Below are 12,658 nucleotides of genomic sequence, written 5' to 3'. Positions count from 1 at the left end.
GAAACGCCTAAAAACATATCTGTTCCTGAAATATCTAGGCAGCTGACCCGTACAACTTTCTCCTCAATAACTGATCCCTTGAGCTGTTAATCACTAGCTTCCACCCTGTTAAGTTCAATTAATTTGTACCATTTTTTAATCTTTGTAAACCGCATAGAATTTCACGGTCTTGCGGTATATAAACTGTTGTTATTATTATTATTATTAGTCTGCTATTGAGATAGAAATGAAAAAACCATTGCTGTTCCTGGGATCGGTAGCATGGAATGTTGCTGCTATTTGGGTTTTTGCCAAGTTCTTGTTGTGACCTGGCTTGACCAGTGTTGGAAGTAGGATACTGGGCTAGATGGTCTGCCCCAGTATGGCTATTCTTGTGCTCTTATGAAGAGTCGTTTTTGCTGCATGTGCTATGCATGAAGAAGGAACATTGCACTGTGAATGCTTCTTAGTATGGGAGAGACCCAAGACAAAAGAAAATTAGAAGCGATTCTGGTTTTTTTTAATTTTTTTTTTAAAGCTGAGATCTGATTATGTGTCTAGAGATGATTTTATATCACTGACAGAAGAATTCTTTCAAAAGCTGACAGGAAATCAGATCCAAGTTTTGATGCCAGATGTATAAAAAAATACAAATGAGGCTCAATCTTAAGCCAGGCTGTCCTTTGAGTAATTTCTTCATGCTGCCTTCATGCAACAGCTGATTCCCCCAATCATCCACTCTCTCTTTTCTTCTGTTGCTCAGGTTTCTGATTTCCCCTTTTCTCTCTTTATATAGATATTGTAAATCGCGCTGCTATGGCTGTTGACATTAATGGCAGTATTTCAAGTGCTTGTAATATATAAACAGATTTACCCCCCCCCCCAGAAAAGCCAGCAGTAACAGCATAAAGATGCATTTAATAATCCTTTTTGGCTGATAAAACCATTAGAGGTGTCCCTTGTTCTCTTTATGGAGATCATATTTAGTGGTTCAGATTGTTCTATCTAGCTAGTCTGAGTAAGCCAGAGCTCTACTGTGTTGGTACTTATCTAGGCTACTCTTATTTCTTAAAATGAAAAAAACCCAAAGCACTTTGTGAGTGAGAGAACATGCTTCCTATGAAAATGTAACAAACAAAACTATTACATATGCCATTATTGGTACAAGGAGCCACTGAAAAGTTCTCAGCCCAATCAGCAGTCTCCATCGAGGGCTATACACTTAGTCCAATGATTTTCCACTTTTTTCGTTTTGTTGGAAAAATACCAGAAGGAAAAAAAAGTGTAAAAATCACTGGACTAAGGGGCTCATAATCAAAAGAAAAAAACGTCTAAAAAGTGGCCTAAATGGGTACTTGGGACGATCATAAAGCCTGATCGTCCATGTACCCATAATCAAAGCTGGTTTTAGACGTATCTAAAACCAGCTTAGGCCTTTCCCCTGTCTCTAAATGTACAGAGAGAAAAGATGGGGGTGGGCGATCACCATCGCTGGCAGGAGAGATGAGCCATCTCTCCTGCCGCGATCCACCCTCCTGGCCTCTCGCCCCCCACCCCCTACAAGATCGGGCAGGAGGGAGCCCAACCCCTCCTGCCCAGGCGGACCCCCTACCCCCACCCCCACTAAAATATGGGCATGAGGGATCCCAGGCCCTCCTGCCCTCGATACAAACCCCCCCGCCGACCCCCCCGATCCCCCGTACCTCAAACTGTTGGCCGGACAGACGGGTGCCAAGCCCACCCGTCCGGCAGGCCAGCCGGCTCCGGAATGGGGCCTGACTGGCCCAGGCAGCTCATACCCCACCCACAGGTGGGGCCTGAGGCACCTGGGCCATGTGCTTAAGGCCCCACCCACAGGAGGAGCCTAAGGCTCCCAGGCCTATTCTGGTTGGCCCAAGTGCCTCAGGCCCCACCTGTGGGCGGGGTATGAGCCACCTGGGCCAATCTGTAGCTGGCTGGCCTGTCGGATGGGCGGGCTTGGCACCCGTCTGTCTGGCCAACGTTTTGAGGTATGGGGAAGGGGGGGTCGCGGGTCGGCGGGAGGGACTGATTGGGGTTCGTGGGGGGGACAGTCGTTGGGGGGGTTGTGTCGACAGCAGGAGAGCCTAGGATACCTCCTGCCCCTATTTTAGTGGGGGTGGGGGGTAGGGGGTCCGCCTGGGCAGGAGGGGTTGAGCTCCCTCCTGCCCGATCTTGTAGGGGGTGGGGGGCGAGAGGCCAGGAGGGCTTGGGCTCCCTGCTGGCCTGATCGTAATTGGCAGGGGGGGCTACGAGGATCACCGGGGCAAGAGGGCTTGGGCTCCCTCTTGCCCCGATCGTATTCAGCAGGGCCAGGAGCGCTTGGGCTCTCTCCTGGCCCGATGTTGTCGGCGGGGGTCGGGGGTCTCTGGGGCAGGAGGCCTTGGACTTCCTCCTGCCCCTATCATTTTGTGTGTGTGTGTGTGTGGGGGGGTGGATTCTGTAACCAGTGTTGTGTTTGACAGACACCGGTTACAGAATCCTGCTTTTAGGCGAAGGACTGGCTCCTCCTTTGCCTTTGTTTTGGACATTTGGGGCTTAGGCTTTTTTTAGGTTGATTATAGGGTATAAGTTTAGACGTAGTGGTGGTCTGGGTGTTTAAACAGCTGAACATAGAGGCAGGCCATTATCAAAAAAAACCTCCATTTGGATGTTTTTTTTGATAATGGACATTTTCCCTGCTTTTACTTTCAACGTTTAAGGCCTTAGGCCAAAAGGGGACTTAGACATTTTTTTTAATTATGCCCCTCCACGTGATGGAGCCCTTGATGGAGACTGCCCCAACTTTCTTGCTTGGGCTGAGAGCATTTCAGTGGCCCCCTTATATACTGACTATCACTAACATTCAGCTTCAGCATGTGAAATTTTTAATAATTGCCCAACAGAAATGGCATTTTGAGACTTCTAATTTCCCTATAGAGTTTTGATATGATACTTGTCTGCCTTATTATGCATCCTTTGGGCACTGTCCTGGTTCAGTACTCAGCCCCTATAAATTCTACACTAATGGTACTATAAATGTAAACAGTACCAGAGTGGGCGGTCTCCATAGTTATGCAGTTAGCAGCTACATTTGATAAGCTAACCAGAAAATATTTAAATAAAGTTAGGATATAAAGGGCCCAATTTTCAAAGGACCTTATATTCAGCTGGCCGTTTCTAGCAACAGGTACTGAAGATCCAGCAAAATTCAGCAACTGATCGGTTAAGCTGTAGAAGTTAAAGGACTGCTATTTATGAGGCCCGATTTAACCTCTAATCTTATCTTGTCTGGTACTGAATATTTGATTTGATTTATTTACTTTATATATTGCCACGTACATAAGGGTTAAGAGCAATTTACAATTCAAACAATTTACTAGCGTACAATTAAGTTTTACAATGACCATAACACCACCAGCGCAAAAAGTATTAACAGGGAAGACCTAATAATAAGACACTACTAATATTTACCCCCTCTTTTACAAAGGTGCACTAAAAGCCCGCTAAATGCTAACGCATGCATGTTTTCCTATGGACGCGTTAGCGTGTACTAAATCCATGCTAAAACACTTAGCGCACCTTTGTAAAAGAGGGCCTTAATTAACCCCCCCCCTGTTTTTATAAAACCATAGTGTGATTTTTAGTGCCAGCCATGGCGGTAACAGCTCCGACGCTCATAGAATTCCTATGAGTGTCAGAGCTGTTACCGCAGTGGGCGGCGCTAAAATCCACGCTGTGGTTTGGTAAAAAAAAAGGGGGGGGGTGGGAGTTAGTAGTGTGAAATGCTGAAGAAAATAACCAGATTTTCAACACCATACCTTTGGAATCATCTTCCCCTTTTTCTTCATAATGAACTTTTCTATCAAAAATGTGAGAATCTTTTTTTTTTTTAAACTTTATTTAGTTTTTAATGCCAACAAAAAGTGCAATACAATTTATATACAAATAATGATGATCAACCAAGCATTTATAATCAATCAGTATCTATACAAAAGATAAAAATTCCCTCCCCCATCCATCATTACTATCAGGAATGATACCAAAACAAAAGATATAACCCCCTCCTGCTCCCACCCCCCTGGATGTGTGGGTGAAAAACAACGGAAAATAAAGATAAAGGACAACTATAGCAAATCTACAAAAGATGTCAATGGACCCTAAACTAATTTGAATATCTTATTATGCCCCAGCATGTCAACATTCATTTTCTCATATTTATAAGTTAAACATAAGCTCACCCACGATAAAGGAAAACTAAGGCGATCCCAATTCTTTCAATTGCGAGTAATCATTTGCATGGCTATCCCGGTCATAATTAGAAAAAGCCTGCATTTATAGTGGTCCATGAGGGGGCTTAATATGCAATAACATTCCGCATATAACTACCTCATATGTCAATGGAATTGATGCCTCCAGTATGGTATGGTATTAATCTTAACAAATGGCTACTTCGGTAAGTTTACAGGTGACTGATGCTCTACCTTCATGGTTGATGTGGCTCTCCCTTTCTATATTCCCCTCCTTCTCCCTGTCTCATTGTTTATCTTTTCTCTCTTTTGCCCCCTTGTCCCCAGCTTTTCTTACATTGATTGTATTTTGTTGTTTAATCTTTTTTTCATAGTGTTTAAATTGTAAAATACCTTATCTGCATCTTTATGCTATTGACAGCATTTCATTTATTTAACACATTTATATATCGCTTAGAATCTAGGTGGTTTCAAATATCAAAAACATTCATAAACAATTTCATAAAAATCACCAACAAAACAATATTCATTATCTGCAAAAAATACAAACACAGTATGTATCAAGCACCTGTCAATAAATAAATAAAATTCAGATTGCACTGTCGCCACTAAATTTAAATATTCTTTGCCAGCCACTATTTGAAAGCTGGCGGCTTGAACTGTTTCAATGACCAGCTGCCAATGATGACTTAAATTTTAGGGCTCCTTTTATGAAGGCGCGTTAGGGCCTTAATGGGCGGAATAGCGTACGCGCTAGCCGCTACCACCTCCTCTTGAGCAGGCGGTAGCTTTTTGGCTAGCGTGCGCTAAAAACACTAGCGCACTTTCGTAAAAGGAGCCCTTAATCACAGCACATCCTGGTGATTTAAAGCGAAAGCACTCCCCTGATGAAGCCTCTGAAGTGAAATGGTTCAGGCCATTGTCGGGAAGAAGATGAGTGCAATTTATCCATTCATTATGTCTGCTATGCTGTGCATGAATTGATAAGAAAAAAAAGAACAAAATATGAAGACTAACCACCTTTTCTATTACATTGCGCTAGCAATTTCTAGGGCGGGGAGCCGTGCTGAATGGCCCGTGCTGCTCCCGATGCTCATAGAGTTCCTATGAGCACCTGGAGCAGCGTGGGCAATTCAGCGCGGCTCTCCGCGCTAAAAACTGCTAGCGCAGTTTATTAGAAGAGGGGGTAAGTGTTACTTGATAAGCTTTTATTGACCCATGATTCGCATCAGTGCCTGCGAGGTGTTGTCATAACACATAGGCACTGTATAAGTTATTCTAAGGTCATTTTCCTAGGGCTCCTTTTGCAAAGCCGTGCTAGGGCCTTAACGCGCGGAATAGTGCGTGCTAAATTGCTGCGCGCACTAGCCGCTACCGCCTCCTTTTGAGCAGGTGGTAGATTTTCGGAAAACGCGTGCTAATCCGGTGCATGCGCTAAAACACTTCGTAAAAGGAGCCCCTAGTATTTTTTTTCTAGATGTTTATGTCATCTATTTATCTGGTGTTCAGTTTTCTTGATTCTTAATTATACATATACCAGTGTCACATGCAAATGTGGAAGGGATCTATGTCATATGGGTGAGCAGGCTGTATGGAAATGTCACTTTGGCTTGCCCATATAAATAACCAATTTGCCCCTAAATACATGTCTATAGTTTTTATGGCTTGGAGCAGCTCTACTTACCATGCTAAATTTGTTGGTCATCTGATACTCGCACAACATCATGTCAAAGAAGATGGGGATGGTGGACTTGCGGAGCTCAATCTCAGGTACTAGGGTCATCTCGAGAATGGGTCCCACCATGCTTGGGATGAACTCGATCTTATGCTGTCCTGAACAAAGGTGAAAAACAAGGGCTTAGAAAAACTGACCACAAATGAGACAATAGATGTTTTGGTCTTTCCCCTGTGAAGGGAAGGATAACATGCAATGAAGAATCAAGGATCAGAGAATTATGGTCACATGGGAGTGTGTGGGGCAGTGTTTAGAGCCACAGCCTTAGCACCCTGAAGTTGTGGGTTCAAATCCCTCACTGCTCCTTGTGACCCTGGGCCAGTCACTTAATCCCCTCATTGCCCCAGGATAGAGTTTGAGCCCGCCTGGATAGATAGGGATACAGTATAAGATAAAGTACCTGAATGTAAACCACTTAGGATATAAGTGGTACATAAATAATTAAATAATAATAATAATGATAGCTCTAATTTGTATTTATGTTGTACTTTTCAGTTCAACAAGGCATTAAAATGTTTTACAACAACTTTAAAATGATGGAAAACACAGCCACGCTTGCAATAGAACATGTTATGCCATCTACAGTAGTTCTATATAAGATGTCATAAGACTTTAATACCCATATGGGAATCAGAACTTCCATTCTTTGCCATGAGAAAAGCAGGTCCTCAGCTCCTACCTTATGGACCAATATATTTCTCTTAAAATTTTGACTCAAAGCAACAAAAGTCTAAAGAGATAGGATATATTTTCACTGGGGAAAATAGAATTCCAAAATGGCCTAATGGAGGCAATCATAAAAACCTAGAAATGGGAGTCGGGCACATTGTTCACCCTAAAAATGCTTGTACGCATGTAAATTTGTAGTTTGCTCATATGTATGTGATCTGTATATACATTGATAAGAGAAAGGAGGCCAAGAGCTACCATTAAATGAAGAGGAATTCAAAAGAAATCAGAAAGTTTAAGCCATTGAATCACAGAGCATTAATGAGACCATTTCTAGACAGAACACACAATGACCAAAAGTGGATTGGAAGTGTATATCTCAGGGTACAAAAAAAGTAGACACTAGGAAATGCCATAGCAGTGATTATGTGGTATCTACTGTAATTACAGTAATTGAAATTCACAAAAGGAAGTTACAGTATGAAAGGCCTAAATACATTTGATATATTTCACTGAAAGGATCTGCAGGCAACACCACACTCTAGGGTGTGCATTAAAATGTATCTTGATCAACTGAGAAAGCCATCAAAACCTTCAGGGTACTACATTACATAAAGCAATTCTGTGGTACAATGCAAGAGGATTTAGCAAAATATAGTGAATTTCAATCTGAAGGCAAAGCAAAAATGGAAAATATATCACAATGGGAAAAAGAAATGCTGAAAAATCACAACCTTCTGGTTTGTAGAAAGCAGTAAATGTTGCTGATATTTGGTTAAGAACAGGTATGATTTTGACTAGTTTTGCACCATTTTATTGACATGAAGGGGCTTTTTTTTTTTTGGGGGGGGGAGCACAACCCTTTTTTGGTAGTTTATATTAACCAACAATGAGACTAAAAATAGGAATAGTTGCACAGCTATTTATGATAAAATCCATGTCAAGTAATATCCCTGGTGTCTGACTTCTTTTAACTACCACTCCAATACTCTAGAAGAAAGCCACACCCTCTCTACTATGCAGAATTTCAAAATGGTACAGTCAATTCTGTTTCATGTAAAAATAAAAGATGGCGTCAAGAAGGATGCCTGAGTAGCCAGCGCTGATCATTTGCTGAGTTTCAGCATGTAGTGTGACTCTTTCCCATGTAATATGGGAACGAGGAAAGGGACTGCTCGCCCTACCCTTCCAGCGATTGGAACCCTCCAGCGGATGATACAGCCGACAATTATGAGTGGTTTTGCCTGTTCAGGTGAAGATCCCAGACCTACCTCGGGGGTTAACCCAGATTCAGCGGGAGCCCTCAGCGTGGGACTGAGCCAAGCGTCATTGAGCCCGGAGCAGAGACTGGTTCCTCCCCAACCCGGAAGCGATCTAGTGCAAGGAACTGCTGGTGTCCGGTTACCCCAAGAGGGAAGAGTGGACTCCAGCTTGAGAGGGACAACTTCACCGGACTTTTTGGAGGAAGGAGTAGGCTTTTTTTTGTCAACATTCTCCCAGCACAAAGAAGGAAGAACTGAGACATGCTTCAGGTGAGAATGTAATCAATTTTGGGGAGTTGAAAAAGCCAGAGAAGATTGATTTAGAAGCACTCTGGCAAGCCATATCTGTTATCAATTTCAACCTAAAATTGACTCTTTCTACTATAAAAATTGATTTTGGGACTGTCTTTTCTAAGGTGGAGCAACAGGGGATACTACTATCTGCATTAAATGAAAAAGTGGAGAAGCAAGAAGTTAAAATAAAGGAGATGAAAGTTGTAGAAGTAGAAATGGTTAAAGAAAGATCATTTATTTCACGTAAAATGGAAACTTTGAAAATCAGCTGAGAAAGAACAATTTAAGATTTTTGAATTTCCCCAAATGTCCTATCATCTCACTGGTGGAGATGATTAGGAAATATTTCCGTGAGACTTTAGCCATACCCTTGGAAAATTTACCCCCAATTGTGAGAGCTTATTACCTCAATATCAAGAGTCCTCAACGGGAATCTACCCAAGTGGAACTGCCTGTAGACAAACAGGCAGATATGAACTTATCCCCATTTTTGGAAATTTCTTTAGAAGTGGTTACTGATAGAACTACCACGCTTGTAACTCTAGCTTTGGAAAGCGACAGGGAGTTTGTTCTTCGTCTGTATTTCCGTCATATGAATGACCAGTTTTTAGGCTCAAATGTTAGAATCTTTCCAGACTTATCTCAAAAAACCCAGAGACAAATGAAATAATTCTTGGCCTAGAGGCCAAGAGCTCAGTCTCTGGGGGCTACATTTCTTTCTAAGTATCCTGCAAAATGTTATGTTTCTTATTAGAATAAGAATTTTCTTTATTTTTGAATTTCCCCAAATTGAGCCTAAACAACTTTTGGAATTTGTTGAGTTGAAAGAAGGGTTGGTAACAGTGCCTAATGACATATGACTTGCCATTTGGCTGTAGGAAGGTGTATCTAGTGCCATTTCTCTTGCATTAGTTATTTGATAATTTCTACTGTGGTTAATTTCTTTTCTTGATCTCTTATATTGTGGACTAAATAAGAGTTTATTTTCTTTTTGCTTTGCTTGCTTAAATTGTATTTACTTGATCTGTATCAAGTGTTATTGTATGCTTGTAAAATTGCAAATCTTATAAATAAATAATAAATAAAATAAATTATATAAGCTTTTCACCTATGATGGGGGTATATGCCTTATCACTGGCATCCAGAAAAAAAAGGACAGATTGGTTGCATAAGAATTAAAACAAAATAAGCAAGGGAAAATCAAGTGCGGGAGGTGACTATAACCCTTTGCTTCTCTGCTCGCCTCCAGAAGGGAGCTTGAGCTGGACGAATGCAGTGCCTCTGTTCCTGAGAGAAGAGAACACTACTGTATATTAAGGTTCCTCTTTCTAAATTGCAGTAGAGACCTCTAGTGAGTCTTCTAACAGTAATAAAATCTGCTGACATTTTGATTTGGAAAGGCCTTGCAATTTCCAAAACAAGAGATAGCTCTTCTGTTGTTAGTCATCCTTTTGCATAGAAATCTGAGGAACTATAAATACGAGGCCCAGGGGTAGCTTTTTCACAGTATGTGTGAAGGGAGCTAGTGATTAGCTAGTCCAGACATGGGCAACTCCGGTCCTCGAGGGCCGGAATCCAATTGGGTTTTCAGGATTTCCCCAATGAATATGCATGAGATCTATTTGCATGCATTGCTTTCAATGCATATTCATTGGGGAAATCCTGAAAACCTGATTGGATTCCGGCCCTCTAGGACCGGAGTTGCCCATGTCTAGGATAGTCCATCCCATGTATGGGGTAGAGAAGGAATATGGAACCTGTATCGGAACTCATTAAAGTATTGCACTGATCCTTGGTGGAGCCTTAGATCACTAGCACTACCTTCACAGGAAAAGACTGAGAAGCGGTAAAAATCTGCCTAGAGGAGTCAGAAGGGACCGAGGAAGGGTCCTAGCAACATCTTCAAGGGCAACCAGATCTGCAACCATAGAGCCCTGGCTGCAGGAAAAACCCACATAAAAAGGCTTTTATGCATTGAAAGCTCAATGAATCCTACAGCACAAAAAAAAAAAAAAAGGATCTCTACCAAGCTGACCATTTGAGGACTGACAGTATATAGCTGAAAATAGATTGTCAGGAGGAATTTCTATCACAGAGAAGTCCTATACTGAAACTGACTACATACTCTATTGAACTCTCATTTGTACATAGTTATTGACTACTGTCTTGTGTTTGAAGAATCCAAGTTCCAGTGAAGCTTTAGTTAACAACAATGCTGACCTGGACTACCTTATTGAGAAAAAGAGAGAGAGAGAGATTCTGGTATAAATGGATTGCTGTAGTTGACCTCCCATTCCAGCTTCAACTCATCCCTGATATTCATTAACACCAAACTGCATACTGCCATTGAAGCAGTGGTTTAATAAGGGATGTGTGGGTGGGAGTGGGTGGGGGGTGGAATGCCCTGGGCACCAGCACCTCTTCTATCCCTCCTGTACCTCGTCAGATCTTCACCGTCAGTGAGCAGCATTTCTCATCAGCTGCTTGCAACTGCCTCATCCCTCCCTCTGACATTGCTTCCTGAACTTGGGGATACCAGAGGGAAGAATGAGGTCAGCATAAGCAGCGGGTAAGATGCTGCTCAATGTTGTCGAAAATTTGAAGAGGTATAGGGGGTGCGGGGAAGGTTGCATCGGAGGGTGCGGCCATACCAGGTGCCTCCACCCTGAGCACAAACTTCTCTTGCTATGCTACTGTACTGAAGAGCTCCTCTGAGCACAACATATGTATGGATAGTGCTAGGATTGTCCATAGACAGAAATCAATGCATAGAAACATAGAAACATGATGGCAGATAAAGGTAAAATGGCCCATCTAATTTGCCCATCTGCAGTAACCATTATCTCTTTCTCTCTCCGAGAGATCCCACATGCCTATCCCAGACCCTTTTGAATTCAGACACAATCTCTGTCTCCACCACCTCTTCTGGGAGACTGTTCCATGCATCTGCCACCCTTTCTGTAAAAAAGTATTTCCTTAGATTACTCCGGAGCCTATCACCTCTTAACTTTATTTTATGCCCTCTCATTGTGGAGTTTCCTTTCAAATGAAAAAAATTTGACTCGTGCACCTACATTACATAGGTATTTAAACGTCTCTATCATATCTCCCCTCCCGCCTTTTCTCCAAAGTATACAGATTGAGATCTTTAAGTCTGTCCCCATATGCCTTATGATGAAGACCACATACCATTTTAGTAGCCTTCCTCTGGACCGACTCCATCCTTTTAAAATCTTTTTGAAGGTGCGGCCTCCAGAATTGTACACAATATTCTAAATGAGGTCTTACCAAAGTCTTATACAGGGGCATCAATACCTCCTTTTTTCTGGCCATACCTCTCCCTATGCAAACTAGCATCCTTCTAGCTTTCGCTGTCAACTTTTCAACCTGTTTGGCCACCTTAAGGTCATCACATACAATCACACCCAAGTCCCGCTCTTCCGTCATGTACATAAGTTCTTCACCCCCTAAACTGTACCTTTCACTCTGGTTTTTGCAGCCCAAATGCATGGCCTTACATTTCTTAGCATTAAATTTTAGCTGCCAAATTTCAGACCATTCTTCAAGCTTCGCCAGGTCTTTCTTCATGTTATTCACACCATCCGGCGTGCCTACTCTATTGCAGATTTTAGTATCATCCGCAAAGAGGCAAATTTTACCCGACAACCCTTCAGCAATATCATTTATAAAAATGTTAAAAAGAACAGGCCCAAGAAAAGAACCTTGACGCACACCACTGGTAACATCCCTTTCCTCAGAGTGATCTCCATTGATCACTACCCTCAGTCAACATCTACTCAAGCAGTTCTTGACCCAGCCCGTCACTTTGGGACCCATCCTGAGGGCACTCAGTTTATTTATTAGACGTCTATGTGAAACACTGTCAAAGGCTCTTCTTTCCATAAAAGATTTTACTCTCGTTAAATGGAAGTGTGGCAAGACTTCTGCCAAGCAAAAGCACAAACTTTATTCTCAATTACAAACCACTTCTAATATGCCATATTTTTCTAATGCTTTAGAATAGAGATTCAGAAGTGCAAAGCTGTCAGACTCAAACTGTCAACAATTCCAGCCTGGTTTCTTTTTTTAGTGGTTTCTATGCCAGAATTCATATAATTGGTTCACCAACATTTTTCAGCATTTCTTCAAGTCTATACTTGAAACTTCTTAAAAGTGCTCTTAACCTAAGCTTTCTATTCATTTTAGATATCATGAGACTAAAGCATATTTAAACTCTCTTTTTCTCTCAATCTCTCATTTTTCAGCACATAATATATTCAGAACACGATTGTTCAATTTTGTTTTTAATTGAGAGTTAAAAAACAAAAAAATCTCCAAATCAAAACCCATAAAGGAAATGCAAGGTAACATATATCCATATAAATAATTCTATTGACAACAAAAAAACTTACCCCTCCCCCTTTTATGAAGCTGTGCTAAAGGTTTTTAGTGCGGGCTGGTGAGGTAACTGC

The 12,658-nt window shown here is 41.8% G+C and overlaps 1 protein-coding gene across 1 annotated transcript in view; it reads right to left on the bottom strand.

Annotated features, from left to right (window-relative positions):
- The window catches only part of LOC117365127 (dedicator of cytokinesis protein 2-like), a 1,549,644-nt gene that overhangs the window by 284,819 nt on the left and 1,252,167 nt on the right, over positions 1-12,658 (bottom strand). Inside the window, exon 33 of the mRNA XM_033955120.1 lies at positions 5,911-6,059. Within this exon, the coding sequence (XP_033811011.1) occupies positions 5,911-6,059 (149 nt within the window). The remainder of the gene's footprint in view (positions 1-5,910; positions 6,060-12,658) is intronic.

This window comes from Geotrypetes seraphini, chromosome 1, assembly GCF_902459505.1.
Source record: "Geotrypetes seraphini chromosome 1, aGeoSer1.1, whole genome shotgun sequence".
Lineage (NCBI taxonomy): Eukaryota > Metazoa > Chordata > Amphibia > Gymnophiona > Dermophiidae > Geotrypetes > Geotrypetes seraphini.
Note: the sequence above shows the minus strand (reverse complement) of the source record. Positions and strands in the feature narration are given on the sequence as shown.